General features: G+C 58.4%; 1 protein-coding gene across 15 annotated transcripts in view; it reads right to left on the bottom strand.

Moving 5' to 3' along the window:
- The window catches only part of Espn (espin), a 29,239-nt gene that overhangs the window by 6,186 nt on the left and 4,001 nt on the right, over window positions 1–19,052 (bottom strand). For 3 of the 15 annotated variants that reach the window (XM_078025132.1, XM_078025138.1, XM_078025139.1), the window contains exons 3-12: window positions 10,437–10,623; window positions 10,144–10,326; window positions 9,853–9,984; window positions 7,206–7,410; window positions 6,061–6,332; window positions 3,126–3,576; window positions 2,455–2,514; window positions 1,779–1,805; window positions 499–644; window positions 159–422 (exon numbers count right to left, since the gene is read on the bottom strand). In XM_078025132.1, the coding sequence (XP_077881258.1) occupies window positions 159–422; window positions 499–644; window positions 1,779–1,805; window positions 2,455–2,514; window positions 3,126–3,576; window positions 6,061–6,332; window positions 7,206–7,410; window positions 9,853–9,984; window positions 10,144–10,326; window positions 10,437–10,623 (1,927 nt within the window). The other 12 variants (XM_078025135.1, XM_078025140.1, XM_078025136.1 and 9 more) reach the window with 10 other exon arrangements.

The raw sequence follows: 19,052 nt of genomic DNA, 5'->3' as shown, positions 1-19,052 counted from the left end.
GGACCAGTTCTGGGGGGTTCTGCAACCTCATTTTCCTCTAAAGGCATTGGGCACTATCTGAGGCTGAAGGGCCCCTTCAGGTGGAGAGGTGGCACAGGGAATGGACTGTAGGCTGAATGCAGACCCCAAGGCTTTCTGGGGAACCCTGCCCCACCCACCTTCCGCTTCTGCTCCTCCTCTTCCTGCATCTTCACCATTAGCTTGCGCACCATCACTTGGCGCTTCCACTCAGGGATGGGCCGGCCCTGCTCGTCGTGTACTGGGACGAGCGTTTCCACATTGAGCTGCACACCTGGCGCAGGGGTGGCGGGTGGTGCGGGCACTATGCTGCCATTGAGCAGTGGCTGAGGCCCCACGGCTGGTGGAGTGGGGCTCCGGGCCCGAGATGGGGCAGGTGACACAGGTGGCACCTGTGTGTCAGGCTGCAAGAAGAAGCAGTGGGGCTGAGTGTTGGGCAGGCAAGGGGAGCCAGGGCAGGGGCACTTGTCAGTCTCCTACCTGGGTTGCTGGCTGCCGGCTGCCTGAGAACACTGTGGTCAGCCCCTTGCTCTGCGGTGTTGGCTTCAGGCTCTTGCCTGCCTTGATCTCAGCCAGTAGCTCTGAGTTGTCACCCGTTGGGGACATCATGTTGAAAGACTTGGTGCCTGCCCACAGGAGGAGAATCACTGATTGGGGGCAGGATTGTGACCCCACCATCCTCCACCTTTCTCTCTGCAGCCCCCATCCCAAACCAGGACAGGTGTGGCCCTCCCTGGGGCCAGAGGTAGCCCTCTAGATCCCAGGGTACCTCAAGCAGCTTTCAGGGCACCCAGAAGTCGGCCCTCAGCTCCCAGCCCATGGTAGCCCCACCATTCTCTGGGCCCTACTCACGGGGCATAGAGGCCCCGCCTGGAGGCCCCTGGGAGTTCATGGTGGCTGTTGGACTGGCCCTGGGGACTCTGGTATGTCTCCGCCCAGCCACTGCCGGTCAGCTCCAAAACACTACCTGGGGCCAGCCACCCGACCTTTGTCCCAGGTTCCCTGGCTCAGCCCCACCAGGGTGGAGTCTCTCTCCAGCCCTCTCCCTGCATCAGCAAAGCCCAGTGACCTTTGGACTGAGTCAGCTGGGGCTTCCACAGCCTTAAGGACTCAGGACCCTGGAGTACTGGCACCTAGCCAGATCACCCTCCCTGTCCCCACACCCACAGATGAGCAGATACACTGACTCAAGCGGGAAGCACACTTATGGCAATACACTACTCAGCTCCCGGGGACCCTGGAAGGGGGTGCTTACTAAGGACATGGGAGAGGGCACTGAGGAAGAAGGGCCAGGCAGATGCCATGCAAATGCTTGGGCAGAGTTTGCATTTTCCAACGTGGCTGGTGGAGGTGAACGGGGATTTTGGAACCCTGAGGAAGGGGTCAGATCTGAGGGTGGAGGTGAACAAAACAGGCCAGAAGCTCTCGGCTGCCTGGGATGGGGATCCCAGAGTGCATCACAAGGAGAGGAAAAGAGAGACAAGCATACAGTCTGCTTTCTTTCTTTTTCTTTTTTTTTTTTTTTTTGCAAAACTGTCAGCCAGGCACAGAATGATTGGGCACATATGTGGGTGTGGTGGGGGTATGAGGGTTGGTGTGGGGTGCAAGAGTCCCTCTGTGACATTGAGGTCCCCCCTTGCCTACTGGGCCCTGGTCTGCCCTTTCCTCAAGTCCCAGCCCATTCTGTCTGGTTTCTCCTTGGTGAGCCTTCTCCCCACCCTCGCCTCAGCCTCAGCCAGGAACCGCGCGCAGCTACTCACTCTTCCTGTGCCTCAGGACTCTCACTTCTAGGAACCGAGAGAAGAGAAGTGACAGCAAAGTTAGGAGGGAGAGGGGGCCAGGGTAAGATGGGGACAGCAAGAGGACCAGGGAGGGCAGGAGGGACGAGAAGAGAGGAGGAGCTTTCCTGTCCTGTGACCCTGGCTCAGTCCACTCTGGGGCCCCATAAGGGTGGTATGTCCAGTTCCCTGAATGCTGCACAGGGTCACCACTGGCCCTGGTCTGTTCACAAGGCCTCTGCCTTGGCATTCGCTTGGGCTAGGGCACCCAGCCCAGGCTCTGATAGGAGGGGTGTCGGGGGCAGCCCAAAATCTATTTCTTCTTCTTTTTAAAAAATATTTATTTATTTATATGTAGTGCAGAGTCAAACCCAGTGCCTCACACATGCCAGGCAAGAGCTCTACCGCTGAGCTACACCCCTGTCCCCATTTCTCCTTGTCCTTGCTGCAGGATGCAGAAGAACGGAGGAGCTGACTGCAGAGGTAGGGTGGGCTGGGGACATTCTGGAGGCTCAGCCAGTAGTGACATGCTCCCATGGCCCACGCTGTATGGACTGGGGCTCCATATGAACCACACTCCTAGTCAGAGATGAAGCTTAGGATGGGGCCACTGAACGTGGTCCCTGCACTGAGTGAGTAACTGGGTGAGGAAGCCAACCTGCTGGTCTGGGTTGGGGGCACCTTCCAGGAAGCCTGTCAGGCAGAGCAGTGCCCCATCCTACAGAAGAGAGGATAGGAATCCTGGTCACCAGTAGTTCTTAATAAAGGATGCCCAGGAGCCCTTGTAGCTCATGGTAGAGCGTGTGCTTACCCACACACGCTGCCCAGGGGGAGAGCCAGAGGGAGAAGGGGAAAACATGAGGGGCCAGGGAATCTGACCAGGAAGAATTCCTGGGGTAGGTGACAGGACTCAAGTCTGCGCTAGTTTGGAAGAACCAGAGGAGAGGTGGAGGGGAACTGAGGATGGACAGGGGCAGGAAGAACGCCTATGTGCAGTCCTGCCTCCTGAAACTAGTCCGCTCATGGCTACCCGTAAAACGGGTTCATCAGAAACACCAGCCACCAGAGAGTCTTCCTTAGAGGAAGGGAGGAGGTCTGGAGAGGAGAGGGGACCTGCCTGAGGCCACACTTCCCAGTCCCGCTCTGGCAGGAGGGAAGGTAACTCAGAGCCTTTGCTTTGGGTCAAGTCTTCAGTGGGTGGGGGGCCCTCGGGAAGAAGCGGGAGGACCGAGGGCGGACCCGCGGGTGCACTGGGGAGGGGGCGGTGTCTAGATTTCCCTCCCCCTCTGGGGCTGGCGCCGCCCCCACCCGCAACCCTCCCCTACTCACTGCCGGTGGACGACGAGGAGCGGCGCTGCCCGCAGCCGGAGCCCGCACCCTCCAAGGGCAGAGGTGGGGCAGGCGGCAGCGAGCTCTGGGCCTCAGGCAGGGGCGGCGGCGGCGGCGGCGGCGGTGGCGGCAGCTCCCTGGACGGCTTAGAGTCCGCGGTGCAGCCGTTTTGCACGTGGTTCCCCGGGAGCAGAGCCGCCTGCGGGGGAGCGGAGGGGCTGGCTAGTGAGGCGCGGGCTGCAGGGCCGGATCCAGGGCGGCCGGCGGGTGCGGGCTGGAGGGCACGCACCTCCTCGCTGTGCGCCATGCCCGGGCGTGCTGCCAGCGGCTCCCCGGTGCAGCGGCCCAGCTGGCGGTAGTAGTCCCCCGTGCTGGGCTGCTTGATGAAGGTCCGGGACTTGCGGCCGGAGTCCTGCCTCCGCAGCCCGTTGTGGTGGTCGCGGGAGCTCGGCTGCGGGAAGACCGATGGGCTTTGACCACTTGTCCCCAACACCCCGCAACGCCCCCTTCCCCAGCTCTTCTCTCCCGGGCTCACGGCCAGCAGCCGTCGAGTGGTGCAGCCGCCGAGTCCCTAGATCCCCCTGTTCTCAGGGCAACACCGGGCTAGGGTCAAGAGGGCCTCGGTGGAAGGGAAGCCTGGACCGGCTCTACAGGGAGGGGTTCTGGGCGGAGGCCAAGGGCACAGGGGCCCCCACTGAGGCCAGAAGGGGCGGGTCCAGGGGCGGGGTGGCCCAGCCCTGACGCCAGGGGGAGCCGGAGAAGGGATAGCAGCTCTCAGCTTAGTGGCCCTGTGGCCCGGGCCGCACCCTACAGCCAACCGCGCGTCCTAGGGGGGTTTCGGCCCCTAGGGAGCCCTGCCCAGAGCCGGTGCCCTGTTAGATTCCTGCTTGCCCAGGGTTCCGGGCCGACAGGCTCCGAGTTTGTTCCTACCTGCGACTGTGCCGGTGGCCCCCGCTGTGCACCTGGCGGCGGGGGCAGCAAGGATCCGACACCTGCGTTACCTGATCCTTCCTCTCAGGTTACAGCCCGGCCCGCGCCCGCCCGGTCGCGGCTGGCCTATGGGCTCTGTCGGCCTGACATCACCTAGGACCCGCCAATCCCAGGCCGAACCCCCCCAGCAGTCAGGGATGCCACCGAAGCCCAACTGCTCCTCCACACCTGGCGGGTATGCTGCACCGGTCGCACCGGCCAGGTGTGGCCCCGCCCCCTGGACCTTTCTCCCTGAACATGGTCCTGGCACCCCGACCTTCAGGCCCCTCTCATTTGCCAGAGACAGGATGAGGGTCTGACCGCTGGCGGTCTTATTTGGCTCCTGAGTTCCGGGTCGCGTCCCCTCCTTTCCCTCCTGCATCTGGAAACCATCGCCATCCTCGTAAACTACACCAACACCCACGCACAAGTCTCTGGTTTCAGGGGCAGCAAGGCGGGCTCAGGTGACAACTCAGCCCATTGCGGATGCCCCCAGCTAAGCCCAGCTCCGGAGAAGGACCCAAGGTGGTGGGGGCTGCCCTGAGCCCCATCCTCCCGGGCTGTGCGTCCTCGAGGTGGCCTCGGACCCTCTGCACCCCGCCCGTCCAGGCTCACGTTGCAGGAAACGCGACACGCTGGATTTGTTTTCTGGGCCAGCCAGCCCCCTCCACACCCCCTGCAGCCCCAGAGGCACGACCCTGCTCTCTCCCGCAGCTCAGGCACCCGTGCAGGGCGCAGCAGGCACACAAAGGTCTCTTTGTGGAGCAGACCCAACTCCTGCAGCTCAGCACGCACACACCCCAGAGGGGTGTGGGAAGGCACAGTCCTGGCCCTTGGCTCAGGCATGGGGACTGGGTGCTGGTCAGACCACCTGTCCCAGGCTTTGGGCAGGGCTCACATGCCAGCCCAGGCTGTGAAAGTTGACTGGGCCCAGGCCACTTGCAGCCCCAGCAGAGCCTACTAGAGCTCCCTCCAGAGATGAAAGGGGAATCTGATTTTAGAGCTTGGTCTGGGGTGACATGAAGGGGGTGGCAGTTGGAGTTCTTGTGGAGCTCAATGTCCCTCCCATGCTTCTGTGACAGTGGCCTTGTGACCTGTTCCACCAGTGCAAACTGATTATTCAGCTTCATCCTGGAGTGGCCTGCCTTAGGCTGGGGAGGGAACTACAAGGTCTAGGCTCTGACAGGACCCTGGGGGGCTGCCACCACACAACTGGCCACCTGTGGTCTCATGTTTTTGTTTTTTTTTTTTTCCACCTCTCAGACCAGCTGGGCCCCTTCAACCTCCCTGCCCAAGTCCCAGAGCTGCCCAGACAGGACCTCTGCCTGCTTCCCTGCAGTCCCTGGTGACCTGGACCACTCACAATCACTGTGTCCTCCCTCACCCCACCCTCCTAAGGTCACGGTGCTTGCTTCTCCCCCCAGGGTGCCCACCTCAGCACTGGCTCCTCCAAAGTACAGAAGCTCAAACCTCAGCAGGAGCCAACCTCAGCTTCTTGGCCACTCGGACAGCGGGTGCTGGTTCCTGCTGGTGTTCACTCACCTGACACTCCCTCCTCCTGGCCCTCACCCTCAAGCTACGACATGGCATCTCCCACCTGGAAGACATCTAGGGTTCCATTCTTCACCTGAGCCCATGGCTGTGGGCATGGGCATGTTAGTGGAGGGCAATCTGCACACGTTCTCTGTCAACTCAGGGAAAACCTGCCACTCCATGCAAGAGGCGGCATAGACCCAGCTCCTGATGAGGCACAGCCATCTGGGGCCGGATGTTTTCACCCCAACTTGGCATGGAGGGCGATGTGCTTGTCTAACTCACCTCCCTGTGCCCAGTGCAGCCCTGAGCCCTCATGGAACTGATCAGGAGCTTTGACTCTTGAACATGCCCTGGACCCAGGGACCCCACCTGTGTCTACTAGCCAGGCCAGTCCCACTCCTGGGAGGCAGGCAGGGGGAGGGCTCACTACCTCCTTCTTGAGTGGCTCTGTCTCCACGTGGCGGAGCTTGTTCTTGGTCTGCATGTAGATGTCAGCGGCATGGAGCCCCACAGGGGGGTTGGGGGCTGGGTAGCCCGGTGGAGGTGGGGGCAGCTGGGTGCCTGGGGGTGGGGGCGGTGGAGGGAAGCTGGGGGGCGGTGGCGGGGGTACAGATCTCCCCATCTTGCCCTGAGACAGGCCCAGCTCTGGGTTCAGCATATCCATGTAGTTCTGTATGTCTGCGGCTCTTGCGCTGGAAAGTCCTGTGGAGGCAGCAGGGAAGGCCGGGTGTGGGAGTTTGCAGAGAGGCTGTCCCCCAGAACTTGCCAGACTCCCCACCACCTAGAAACCACTAGTTTCTAGCACCAAAGCAGTCTCTGGGTGCTATTCGATGTGGCTCACTGTGGCCTCTGGCAGTGCTGGATGGTTCCTGCTCCCCAGCCCTGCACTAAGGTTGGAGGACAATGTGCTCAGGCTTGGAGGGGAAGCAGCAGGGGGCTTTGGGCTCCAGGTGTGCCTGCAGGGCAGGGCCACCTGGACAGGGGAGAGGCAGCTCTTCAGGGAAGACCTGGCAGAGCAGGTGGCAGGAGTCTGGATGGCCACACCCAACCTTACAGGGCACCTAGTCAGCTCTGCAGTCCACCACCTGGCGACAGGAAACAGGCACTGCAGGTGGACCACGTTCACACTCAGGGTGTGGTCAGTGTGTATGTTTGAGCCTTTCACATTTGTGCACTCAACTCTTTGCATTTGTGAATGTGTCTGTGTTGGTCTGTAGACACTGTGTGCGTGTGTCTCTCCAGTGAAAACCCAGGTGTGAGTCCTTGTGTAAGTGCACGCAGACCTGTAAGGTGCACACGACTCTGCTTGTGTGCCTGAGCATTCCTATGTATGTGTATACTGTGTTTACAGACATACAGATGTGACTTTTGAGTGTGGGTAGGCAAGAACAATGAACCATGGGTGAGGCACATGTGAGTTTTGGGGGGAATACATGTGGATGTCCATGTGGTTGTGTGGTGGGCACACAGGACCCTGGGCGTCCCCTCTGGGGGAAGGGCCGCCTGTGGTGGACCACGGGCAGGATGCCCTAGGCAGTGTGCTTTCCCTCCTCCCTCTCCCTCCAGCCCACTCACCACGAGGAGGAGGGCGCTGGCCCTTGATGCTGGAGTGGCTGGAAGAGCAGGAGTCATAGTTGGACAGGGTGCTGGCAGGCGAGCTGAGGTCAAAGTTCTGTGGCTGGACTGACATGGTGGTGTTGGGTGAGGACATGCCCGAGTCAGGCTGCTTTGCCTCCAGCTCAGTGGACGAATCCTGGGACAGTACTCGATGCTCCACACTCTGAGGAGAAGGCAGGAGGGCTGTGAGGGCAAGCCTCCTCCACAGACCTGCGCTTTCTGGGCCAGGTCCCATTCAGGCATGCCCTTGCCGTGTGACTTCAGTCAAGTCACTTCCCTCTCTGAGATCCTTTCCCCATTGCAAAAGGGTCTTGGGTTCTTCTGAGGCTAAGATTCAAGTCCAGCCCCCTAGCAGGACCTCGGGTTCCAGAGATACTCCCATCCTGGCCCCTCCCTGCTCAGGAGGCTAGAAGCCACAAAGGGAAGGGGCCCTGGGCTGCACCCCAGGGAGACTGCCATGCACCAGCCTTCCCTTATCAACCAGCAGAGGGCCTGGGCTCTCGTGTTTCTTCAGGAGGGGGTTTGGGGTGGGGTACAGGGAGAGCCGTCCCCTCTTACCTGCTGAAAACCCCTGTTTCTCCTTTCCCAACCTGTCAGCTCCCAGCACCAACCCAGCCAGTCTCCTGATGGGGCTCTGGGGGTGGGGAAGGGTGGGGCCTGGTGGCCCAGCTGGGCTGGGCTGGGCAGCTCCTGCTCAGGCTCCCAAGCCTGTCCCCCTCCCTCTCGCCGTCTGTGCCTCTGACCACAGGCTGGGATTGGGCTGGGGGCCCTGCTTACATTGCCCATGCTGTCCTGCTGCCGGCAAGCCTGCTCTCTCTGCTGTCTCCTGCCCAGACCTACTCCTCCCTGCCCCATGCCCCCTCCCTGCCTGAGAAGTGTCACAGGCCCCCTGGGAAAGGGAGGCAGCCTGGTACCAGGTAACAGCTCGGCAGCCACGCTCATTGGCCCTTTAATTAGGGGCTCTTTGGGAGTGTTTGCCTTTTCTGGGCCAGCATCCTTGGTGGCTTGTATCTGTCACTGCTGTAGCTGGACCTGCCTGGGTGAGAGTGCCCACCCATCCACATTCAGGAGGTTCAGCCTCTGCTGACTATCCTAAGAGCCAAAGGGGAGCCCAGGATAATGGCTTTGGGGGACGGCCTGAAGGTACCCTTTTCTTGGCTGACACTAGTGGGCACCAAGGGCACCTGGTCCTGACCCCCATGGGCTACAGACACAAAAGGCTGGGACTCATGCTTTGCAGCCTGAGAAAATGGCTTTAAATTACCCCCCTCCACTTATTAGCTTTGTAACCTTGGACACTCACTTGTCTTTTCTGTGCCTGTTTCTTCATCTGTAAATGGGTAAGTACAATGTTCCTTGCCCAGTGGGTGGCCAAAAAAGACTTTAAAAGTTAAGTGCCATGCATGGCATGATATCTAGAGAACGTCTTATGTGCCAACAGTTACTATAAGATGAAGATGAACCTGACACCTGCCAAGCACTCAGCCCGCCAGAGTCAAAATTCAATAAATTCAATAAATTATTGCTAGCAGTGGAGCAAACTCTCAGGAGGTACTGGAGGGTCCTGGAAGGTCCTGGGCTCTGCTGCTGCGCCCACAGCCCCACAACAGAGACAGATTCTCTCAGCTGGAAGGAACTCACCTTTGGGGCAGAATGGCCCATGACAGTGTCTACCCCTGCTTGTAGGCCCCAGTGACAGGGTACTCACTAGCTGCAGGGCCACCCACACTCTTTGCAAGTTCCTTTCCAGGGGGGAATTCATCCTCTAGTCTACCTGCAGTCTCTGATCCTGGGCCTTGCTACTCTTTGCAGACCCCAGGACTGGGGTAGTCAGGCCAGGGACCATCCACTGTCTCTCCTCTGGGCTTCTTTTGGAAGCCCCAATCATGGCCTGGCTGTCTTCTGGAACTATCAGCTTATTTCTGCAGATGTCAGTGAGGTCCACCCTCTTCCTACCTCATTTCTCCTAGAAAACAGATGGGCAGGGCCCTAGACTTGGTGACATCCACACCTGAGTCCAGGCCCCAGTGGGTTACTTCATGGCTGAGCAACCATAATAAAATAATTTACAAGAGTCACATAAGTGTCTGGTTATGAATTAACTAGGAATGCACCAGCATGTGGTATTGTGGTCAAGAAAGAGTGGTCCTCCACCACTTACTGTCTGCATGACCTTGGGTCTCCAGGAGATTCAGTTTACTCACCTGTGACATGGATTCACTGGCATTACCTACCTCAGAGGGTGGCTGTCAGTTAAATGAGCTGATAATGTGGGTGGGTGAATGAACTTGGCTGGCCCCTGGTTGGAGTCTTCTGATCTCTCCTAGCCTTATCTCTTGTCAGAATGACTCTGGTCCTCCCTGTCTCCCTTCCCTTGACCTTTTGTCCTCTTGCACCTCACTGTGCCTTGCTCCCCAGTGGGCAGTGGATCTGGGCTGAGAGGTAGGTCTGACAGTGGTCAAGGACACGTACTCCTTGTGTCACCTTGGGCAAGGGGATGCACGTCCCTGAACTTCAGCTCCCTCCTTGGTAGAAGGGGTAAGACCTCTACCCCTGGGGTGGGAGGCGGGATGAGATGACAACGAAGGCTGTACCCGGGTCATACCAGGTTCTCCACGGTGCGCAGGTAGCGGGTGCAGTGGCTGTGGCCATTGTAGTCCGACAGGTCGGCGGCCGTGTACCCGTCACGGTCGCGGACGTCCAGCTCCGCGCCGTTCACTACCAGGATCTGGCAGCACTGCGGGGGCATGGGGTGAGCACCTGGCGGCGACCGGCGCCCCGCGCCCGGGCGGGGCTGTGCTGAGAGCGCGGCGCCAGCAGAGGGCGCGCGCCCCGCCCGGGCCCCGCCCCGGGCCCCGCCCGCCCCTAGGCCCCGCCCCTCTCGGGCCGCCCTGACCTCCAGCTCGCCGTTCTCGGCGGCGTCGTGCAGCGGGGTCCCGCCCCACAGGTCGGCTGAGATCTCGCCGCCGTGCAGCAGGAGCCAGCTGAGCACTTTGGCGTGGCCGCGGCTTGCGGCGAAGTGCATGGCTGTGGCGCCGTCTTTGTCCTGCTCCGACAGGCTCACGTCGGTGCAGCTCACCTGGAGAGAGGGGCGGAGAAAAGGGCGGGGACTGGGCACCAGGCCCCTCCTGGCTGGGCCACCGCCCCGTGCCCATTCCCAGGCCCCCTCCCTTCTTATGACCAGCTCACCAGCCACACGATGACCGAGCTGTGGCCCATCTGTGCTGCTGCGTGCAGTGGGGTCATGCCATCGTGGGCGCGCGCGTGCGGGTCCGCACCGCACTCCTGCACCAGGTACTGCGTCACCTCCAGGTGGCCCTCCTGGCACGCCAGGTACAGGGGCGTGGCACCATTCTTGGTTTGGGCATTCACTCCCCTGCGAATATGCAACACCCACCATGGTCTCTCAGTGCCTGCGGTCGTCCTTGCCCCAATCCTGGGAGCCCCAGAGGACCCGGAGAGTGGGTTGGACTAGGTCCCACAGCAGCCTCCCGGTCCCCTTGGCTGTGGTCCCACCCACAGCAGCCTGGTTTTTATAAAGCATCTGACAGCACATCCTGCTCTTAGGGAACAGTCCCACCTTTACCAATGTCCTACATTGCTCTGGACCCCTCCTACCCTGGGGCAGCTCCGTGGATGGCCTGTCATACTTGGTTAGCCATAACGGCTTCTGGCCTAGGCCTAACCCAGAGGAGGGAGTTCTTGGAGTTCAGGGAGGGTTAGCATTGCCAGATGAAACACAGGATGCTACTTAAATCTGAATTTCAGATAAATATCAATAATGTGTTAGCATATCCCAGATATTGCATGGAACATACTTATACCAAAAAATATTTATCTCAAATTTGAAGTTCATTGACATCCTGGGTTTTGTTGTGCACCAAGGTGGTGGTGGTGGTTCTTTTTCTTTCTTTCTTTCTTTCTTTTTTTTTTTTTTTCAGTACTGAGGATTAAGCCCAGGAGTGCTCTACTACTGAGTTACATTCCCAGTCATTATTATTATTATTATTACAAAATTTGAGACAGGGGCTAATCATATTGCCCAAGATGGCCTTGAACTTGGAATCCCTCTGTCTGATGCTCCCAAGTAACTGAGATTACAGTTGTGCACCACCATGCTTAGCTAGGAAGGTTCATCTTAAGTCCCACTGTCATTCCCATTTTGCAGAAAGGCAACTGAGGCTTGGTCCATGTGTTGCCACAGGCCACTCAGCTGGTAAGTGGCATGGGAACACATATCTGTCTGGGATGCAGGTCCTCACCTGCAGTAAGTTTGCAGGTACTGAAAAGACAGAGTGGGGGAGGGGCCCTATGTCCCAGGTGCTTCCACTACAGCTTACCTTTCAGCTGTCACTGCCCTTCATCCTTGCTTCTCCACCCAGCTCATTGTCCTAACTGGGGAACAGTGAGCCAGCCCCACTGGTGAGGTGCTGCTAGGGAACACAGAAGCTGGCCTGGCCACTAGGCTGATGGATGGGTGAAGTCAGTCCAGAGTGTAGTTACCGCAATGGGACACTAGGTGGAGCCACAATCTACTCCCAGATCCCCCTTGTTCTCTACAAGTCTAGAAGCTCAAGATAGGGGCTATATCCTGCCGGGCTCTGATTAGACCTTGGCACCCTAGGAACACATTTCTTCACATCCTTACCCTCAACTGCCCTCCGTATCTACACACCCACAGTGGCAATCACATGCACAACCCACACCCCCCAAGTCTCTCATCCAGTTGCCTGTCCATCTGTCCATCAGCTCATGCCCTAAGCCATTTCCTCCTCCTCTATCTGCTCATTCACCCACCTTCCTGTCACCTCAGCGTGACCGAGCCATGTGTGCACTCTCCTCTCTCTCACACATGCCTCCCAGTAGACTTCTCGTTCTCTGTCCACTTCCCTGTCCCTGGAGTCCCCAGGTCATCTGCAGCCTGCACTGGGCACCACTCTCTGGCCTGGGAACCCCGCTTCCCTGACACAGATCTGCTAATACTGGGGCCAAAGCAGAGCGTGGTGCTTTATAAGTTGAGGGGAGGAGGCGCTGTGCCTGGCTGTCCTTCTGTACCCCACCCCCGGCCCCTGTCGAGAGCAGAGAGGGTCCTGCCAATCAGCACAGGGCAAGCCAGAGGCCCAGCCATGCACCTCTCCTCAGAAACATGCTGGCCCGCTGCCCTGGCCTCTACGCCCCAGTGCCGGCATTGCCCCCACACATACGCATGCTGGTGTGCCAGGAACAGCCTGTTGAATATTTCATGACTGACACTCAGCAGCCTGAATTATTCACCCTGTAACCAAGGCATGGCAAGTGCTGGGGTCTTGGGGCCTGGGGCCCTCTCTGGGACAGGGGGCAGCACAAGGCAGTGTAAATGACGAAGGGGACCAGATCTGTGTTGAGCTCTGCCCTCCCAACACCCCCTGTGGCAGGTAGCTATCACGCTAGGGTGCCCAGCCAGCCTGAGAGGGAGATGGACAGCAGGGGGCAGTGGTGCCTACTAGTTGCCACTCCCAACAGAGTCCTGACAGTCTAATAAAGACTGGAGCCTGCCCCCATTATTATTAGTATTTCAGCCATGATCTCTATGGTGCAGTCAGAACCTCCTGCCCAGGAGACCCCGGGACATAGGGCACATATGCTTGATGGGCCACAGGGGTGCCTAGAGGACTAGCCTAGTTCTCTTCCTGCTTGACCTGGAGGCAAGAGAAATATGGGCTCCCTCCCACTCACTGGGGAGAATTACAAAAATATGGGTAAGCATAAGGAACAAAAGAGAACTCCCACTTGGAAAGAATAATGGATAACAGTAGTAATAAAAAAGTGGTTAATAATAGTGACAGCAGCTACTATTTATTGAATGATTACTTGTTCCGAGTACTGCGATGCGCCCATTCTCTTATCTCGTCCTCACCATGCGTTCATGGCTGGGAGCATCAGTCTCCTTCTACCGACGAGGAAAGGAGCCCTAGAGAGCTACCATCACTTGAGGTGGAGCAGGCAGAGCCAACCTTGTGAGCCTGGCCCATAAGGTCAGAGAGCTGGAGGGGGACTCCAGCTGTGCAGTGTCCACAGCTGTCCTCTCTGTCTGTCTCCCTCTTGGTGCATAAACAACTGTCCTTCTCTGCAGAGCTCACTGCTGGGCATTCAGGAGCCTCACTGCCAGTGAGCTCAGCTCTGAGTGGGACTGGACATGATGGGGACTCCACAGGAAGGCCCAGGGCCTAGTGTGAGTCCTATCCCCCACAAGCTGTGCCACAGTATCCCTTCTTTTGCCTTCCAAACCCCATCCGTGAAGTGGTAGCCACTATGTGCCTCCTCATACCAGGAGGACCAGCCACCAGGGGCACTCACAGCTGTCATGGGGTGTCCAGGCCAAGCACAGCTTAGGCTAGACATCATTTCTCTTCATCTTCTCCTTCTTCTCCCTCTTCCCCTCCTCCTCCTCTTTCTCCTTCTCCTACTGGGAATCCAACTCAGGGAAATGAACTGTTCCCAGTCTCACCCAACCTTTTTTAAATATCTGAAACAGCATCTTGCTAAATCTCTGAGGTTGGCCTTGAACTCGCAATCCTTCTGCCTCAGCCTCCCAAGTCACTGGGATTATAGGCATGGCCATCATCACATCAGGCTCCACCCTCCTTCTTGATCTCAAACTCTGGAGTCTTCACAGACCCTGAGCCAAACCCTTTTCATAGGTTGGAAGCTTCCTGGTTGTGATCACATAAACCACGCTTTTCTTCTCGCTTAGGGGAAAAAGATGATCTGGACAAACTGTAACTATTAAGCAAGCCACCCTCTGACTGCACAAAAGAAATGTAGAAAGCTTGTAAGGGTCTGTTGGAATTCTCTGTCCAAATTTGTGCCAGCTTACTGTTCATGCTGGCCCAGGGAACAAGGAGTGATCAGTCCCCCCACGGATTCAGACTCAGGTCAAAGAGCAAAATGTCCAGTGGCCCTCCCAGCTGCCTAAGACTCCTGCCCTGAGAGAGGTCAGAAAGCGGCTGGCACCCCAAGGACCAGATCTTGTTGTGGCTGGAGCTGACCTGAAGAGTCACGCAGCCTTCTGGCTCTGCATTGCATCACGCCCCCTGCTTATAGCAAAAGAGCCTAAATCAGGCTTGGTTCAGGGAAGAAGCGCAACCCTGTTTTGAGGAAGATTCTAGAACAGTCCATTGACACCCTAATCCCCGACAAGCTTGGAATAGTTCCAGAGGCCAGCACATCCCTGCAACTCTTCCAGCCTTCCAGACCTTCCTTCTGACCTGCCATTTAGCCAGACCCTGCCTCCGCCCTCTGTGCCAGGGCTGTGGCTACACCCTCAGGGCAGAGCTTGGCATGGCTGACTGCTTCCAACTCAGTGTCCACTCCCAGCTCCTCGGAAAGGCCTTCCCAACCCCCTCAACCTAGAGAATTTCCTCCCAATTTCTCTACTTTATTGTGTTCTTTCTGTAGACGCAGATTCCAGGGCTCTACCTGCTGGACAGGCAGAGCCGTGAAAGCGGCAGAGCCCTTGGCCTCTTGGAGCTCTGTCCTCCTGGGCCAGTGGCTGGCAGACCAGCACCCAGGAGCAGCCAGAACGCACATCCAAACGGGCTGCCTGCTCCCGACTCTGTCCTCTGCTTCTCAAGAGCCACCGGTGCAGGCGGGCTGGAAGGTTAGAGGGCTCAGGCTAGTTGTTGAAAAAATAAGTGTGTCTGCGAGCAGGAAGGACCTGCCTGATGCCCGCTCACTAGGGCTCAGCCTGGTAGGACAGACAGTGCATGGCCAGATGGGCACGTGGAGGCTCAGAAAGGGAGTTTCATCTAAGGTCAGAGGGGCGACCTTAGTCTGATGGCCCCAGACTCCTCCATCCAACAAACACTCACTACCTGTTACGGGGACAGACAGAGGAACACACAGAGCAGGTGGCACACAATGCCAGCTCCTGATCAGGGCCGCAGGGGAAAAGAGCCAGGCCACCAGCGTGTTGTGGGGGCGGGTTACCCTGTGAGCAGGCCCAGGGCTGGCCTGGCTGAGAAGGTGGCCACCCAGGGAAGACCCGAAGGGGGACCCAGCAGGCAGGGGCTCTCTGGAGAGGTTCAGGAGAGGAACCCACCCACGCAGCTGGAGGGTGCCAGCCCCCAGGAGGGGCAGTGAGGCTGGGGAGGAGCACGGGTGAGTTATGGGGAGGAGGGTTGAGGTGAGAGGGAACAGGGCCAGGTGGGAGGGCCCCCAGGCCACCGTAAGGGGTGGCCTTCACCGTCGGCGAGCCAGGAGCCTGTCCATTGCCTAGTGGTCTCTCCGCACTGTCAAAGGCTACAGATGGAGCTGGGCTGGCAGGGCCAGGATCAAGGTGGGGAGACCAGTCAGAGGGCGGCTGGTGGACCACAGTTAGGTGACAGGCCAGGACCAGGAGCTGTGGGTGGAGACAGAGCCTCACTTCGGGGGCTTCCCAGATCCCGCCTGGCCCTCCTTTCTCAGAGCCTCCACCTGGGACAGGGGCAGGGCTGGCTGCTGCCTTTCCCAGTTGGGAACAGGTAGCACAAGCCCTGCCCCAGGCCCTGCTGCCCAGGTGACCTCCACAAATACCAAGAGTCGGCCTGGGAGTAGTAATTAAGAATGAGTGAGTCCTTGCTGCCTGAGGCAGAAACAGGTGCCCAGCAGGTAAGGGGCTGCCCCAGCCCAGGCAAAAGCTCCGGGCTTCACAAAGGGAGGGAGGGCTGAGCCTCGGGCCCTGGGGCTCCCTAAGAGGTGAGTCCCTGGGGAAGCCCCTCTCATGAAGCCCCTTTCTACCCATCCCGCCAAGGGCCGCCTGAAGCTCTGTGAGCAGCCAGGCTCCATGAGGTTTTTTTTGTTTTTGTTTTTTCTCATTTTGTTTTTTAATATTTTTTTAGTTAGAGATGGATACATGTATTTATTTTGTTTATTTATTTTTATGAGCTGCTGAGGATCGAACACAGTGCCTCACATGTGCGAGGCAAGTGCTCTGCCACTGAGCCACAACCCCAGCCCTCCATGAGGTATTTTACTAAAGAAGGAACCAAGGGAAGTACTTGGCAAACTGGGAACACTGAGAGATTAGGACCTGGACCAGGAGTGGGGGATGCAGTTTGCCCAAGGTCACACAGCAAACCAGTGGTGCCTGCAGTTGGTCAATAAGCCTCTTGGAGGCACCATGTCTATGTCGACCAGCTCCACGAGGCAGAGACATCTGCCTGGTTCACTAATGTATCTCTGGCGCTTAGAATATTGCCCAGCACATAGCAGATGCTCAATAAACATTAGTCAAAACTGGGTGTGACGGCACATGCCTATTATCCCAGAAACTTGGGAATCTGAGATAGGAGGTTCACAAAATAAAGATAAAATAAAACAAAAAAATAGAAAAGGGCTGGGGATGTAGCTCAGGAGGAGAACACCCTTGGGTTCAATCCCCAGTACCCAAAATAAATACATGAATATTATTTGAATGAGTTGAGTGAGTGAGTCTATAAAATGAACTGATTACGGAGCTACTATCTAGAGTGGGTGAGAGGCTCAGAGAACACCACCTGGTGCCAGGCCCCAGGAGGCACTGGGCAGGCAGGAGCAGTTTCCGGTTTACCCTGAACCACTTTCTAATCCCTGTGCAGTTTCAGGTCTGGGGGAGGGCTGAGAGAAGGCCCCTGCAGGGAGCTGGAGTAGGGAATCTGTGGGCCGAGTGATCTTTAGCTTGCCATGACAGGTAGGGCCCCCACGGGAAGCCCCTGGAGCCTCCCTCCTCTCTCCAAAGCTCAGGCCTTGAGTTCTGGGCTGAGCCCGGGGCCTCTCTCTGACTGGGCAGTCCCCAGGGATGTCAGAAGCAGACATGGTGGAGGCACAGTGGGTGGTCCCTGGGGGTCAGGGGTCTACCTGCTCCCTGCCCTTCCCAGGCAGCCCCAGCTGGGGATCGAGACCCCTCATCCCCTCACTGGCCACTCATGTTCCTGTCCAGGAGGGTCAGTAGCCCTCTCCAGCTGAGACCCAGGGCCTGGGACAGCCCTAGTCGGCTCTGCCCGGCCCTGGTTCAGGGGCTCCTTTTCAGCGGGAGCTCAGAGGGAGGCTCAGCAGCCCACCCTTGAGGTCACCATGGCCAGCTCTCTGCCTCTGGTAAGATCCGGCTCAATGAACTGAGATAGATTAGAGGAAGAGTGGTCGGTGCAGGATGTTCCCAGAGACCCAAGCCCTTTCTGCCATCTCAGGCGTTAGCAGGCCTCCCACGGGCTGTCCAGCCCTCCCCTGCACCTTGTCACCATCACAGCCCACAGCTGCCCACGGCCTCCCTGCGTAGTATCAGATTTCCACTGCCAGTTCGGGAGGGGGGGGGGCGTCCTTCCTCCCTCACAGGCTCATGGGCCCAGGAAGAGAGCTGAGCCCTCGTGAATAATTCAAAGGCCTTCACAGCAGGCCCAGGAGGCTCACAAGAGCATAGAGTCACAGCCTTCAGATCCGGGCTGCCTGGCTCCTCAATTGGTCAGGGTCATCCAGCTTCTGCCTTCCCCAGCCCTCGTATGCACAGCCCTGGGGAGCAAGAGTCTCCAGCCCCAAGACGGGAGCCTGCGTGGGTATACCAACCCCCAGTCCCAATCGCCAGCCATCCCCTCCGGCCTGAGCCCAGCCTGGCAACCACACAAAAGCACCTCCTTATCAGCCAGGTCACACACCACTGCAGGGAACAGAGCCCAAGCCCTCTGTCCACCTCCCTGAGATTCACGGTGACTCCTGGGGGTGCTGGCAGCTCATCAGCCCAAAGCATCTGGCTACAGAGCTGGGCACCACAGCCCGGTCATGCCCAGATCTGGCATGGTTTGGGAGGAGATCAGGGCCCTCAAGACCTGAAGCCCACAAGAGTATTCCATGGCTCAGCCAGTCTCCCCAACGCCTGGGATCCAGCCCCCCGAGGGCCAGGGACAGCAGGTCTCATCAGTACTTGCAGGGACAGGCTTGGAGCCCTCTCAATTCACACTGCTAGGTTCTGGTGGCCCCAGGATCAGCCTGGCCCTCTGGGCACCTCAGGTGTACTGGGCAGGTTGGCAGGGGCAGAAGCACGTCCTTGCTGCATGACCTTCCTCCTTGGGACCTTAGTGTCATCTGCTTGAAGCAAGGGGGCACGAAGATGCATCAGAACCGTAACTGTGGAGGTGGGGGCATCATGTCACAGGTGCGGCTTCCCAGAGCCCCAACCTGGAGTGTCTAACCGGAGTCTGGGACAAACCTGTGAATGATACAGGGAGACCCTGCACTCAAGGGTCTCTGGGGCCCTCTTACTCTAAATTCCACTGACTTTGACCTGACCCAAGAGTGGCCACCAAATGACTGCGAGGAGCACGCCCATCCCAGGCAGATCCTGCTGGGTCTCCCACTAACCAGATAAGAAGTCCTCGCCTAGGACGATGAGACCAGGCTCAGCCTCCTGTCCTGGGTGGGGGGACCACTAGAGCCAGCCACTCCACATCCATGTCAGTATGCCTGGGCTCCACAGGCTGCCAGCTACAGATACCTTGTTGTGTTGTCACATGGCTAAGCTGGCCTCTGGCCTGCTCCCTGGTGGCCAGTGGCCCTGAAGGCACCCTCATGAATGGGCCAGACCCTTTTACCTCATAGGTGTTCCCTCCTGAGGTTGGGGCCCCTTTTTGGCTCCTGGACCAGGCACCCACCAGAAGAGAAAAGTCACTGGCCAGAATCACCACTCTGGCGCCATCCCATTGGTGTCCTGCTCCCTCAGAAGGGCCTGTGGCTTTCCCCAGGACCCCTACCCTTCGGGCGCACCTGAGAACTGGTTCCTGCCCTCACCCAGCTTCTCATGTGACTCTGGCTCTGCAG

Source organism: Ictidomys tridecemlineatus, chromosome 11 (assembly GCF_052094955.1).
Source record: "Ictidomys tridecemlineatus isolate mIctTri1 chromosome 11, mIctTri1.hap1, whole genome shotgun sequence".
Taxonomy (NCBI): Eukaryota; Metazoa; Chordata; class Mammalia; order Rodentia; family Sciuridae; genus Ictidomys; species Ictidomys tridecemlineatus.
Note: the sequence above shows the minus strand (reverse complement) of the source record. Positions and strands in the feature narration are given on the sequence as shown.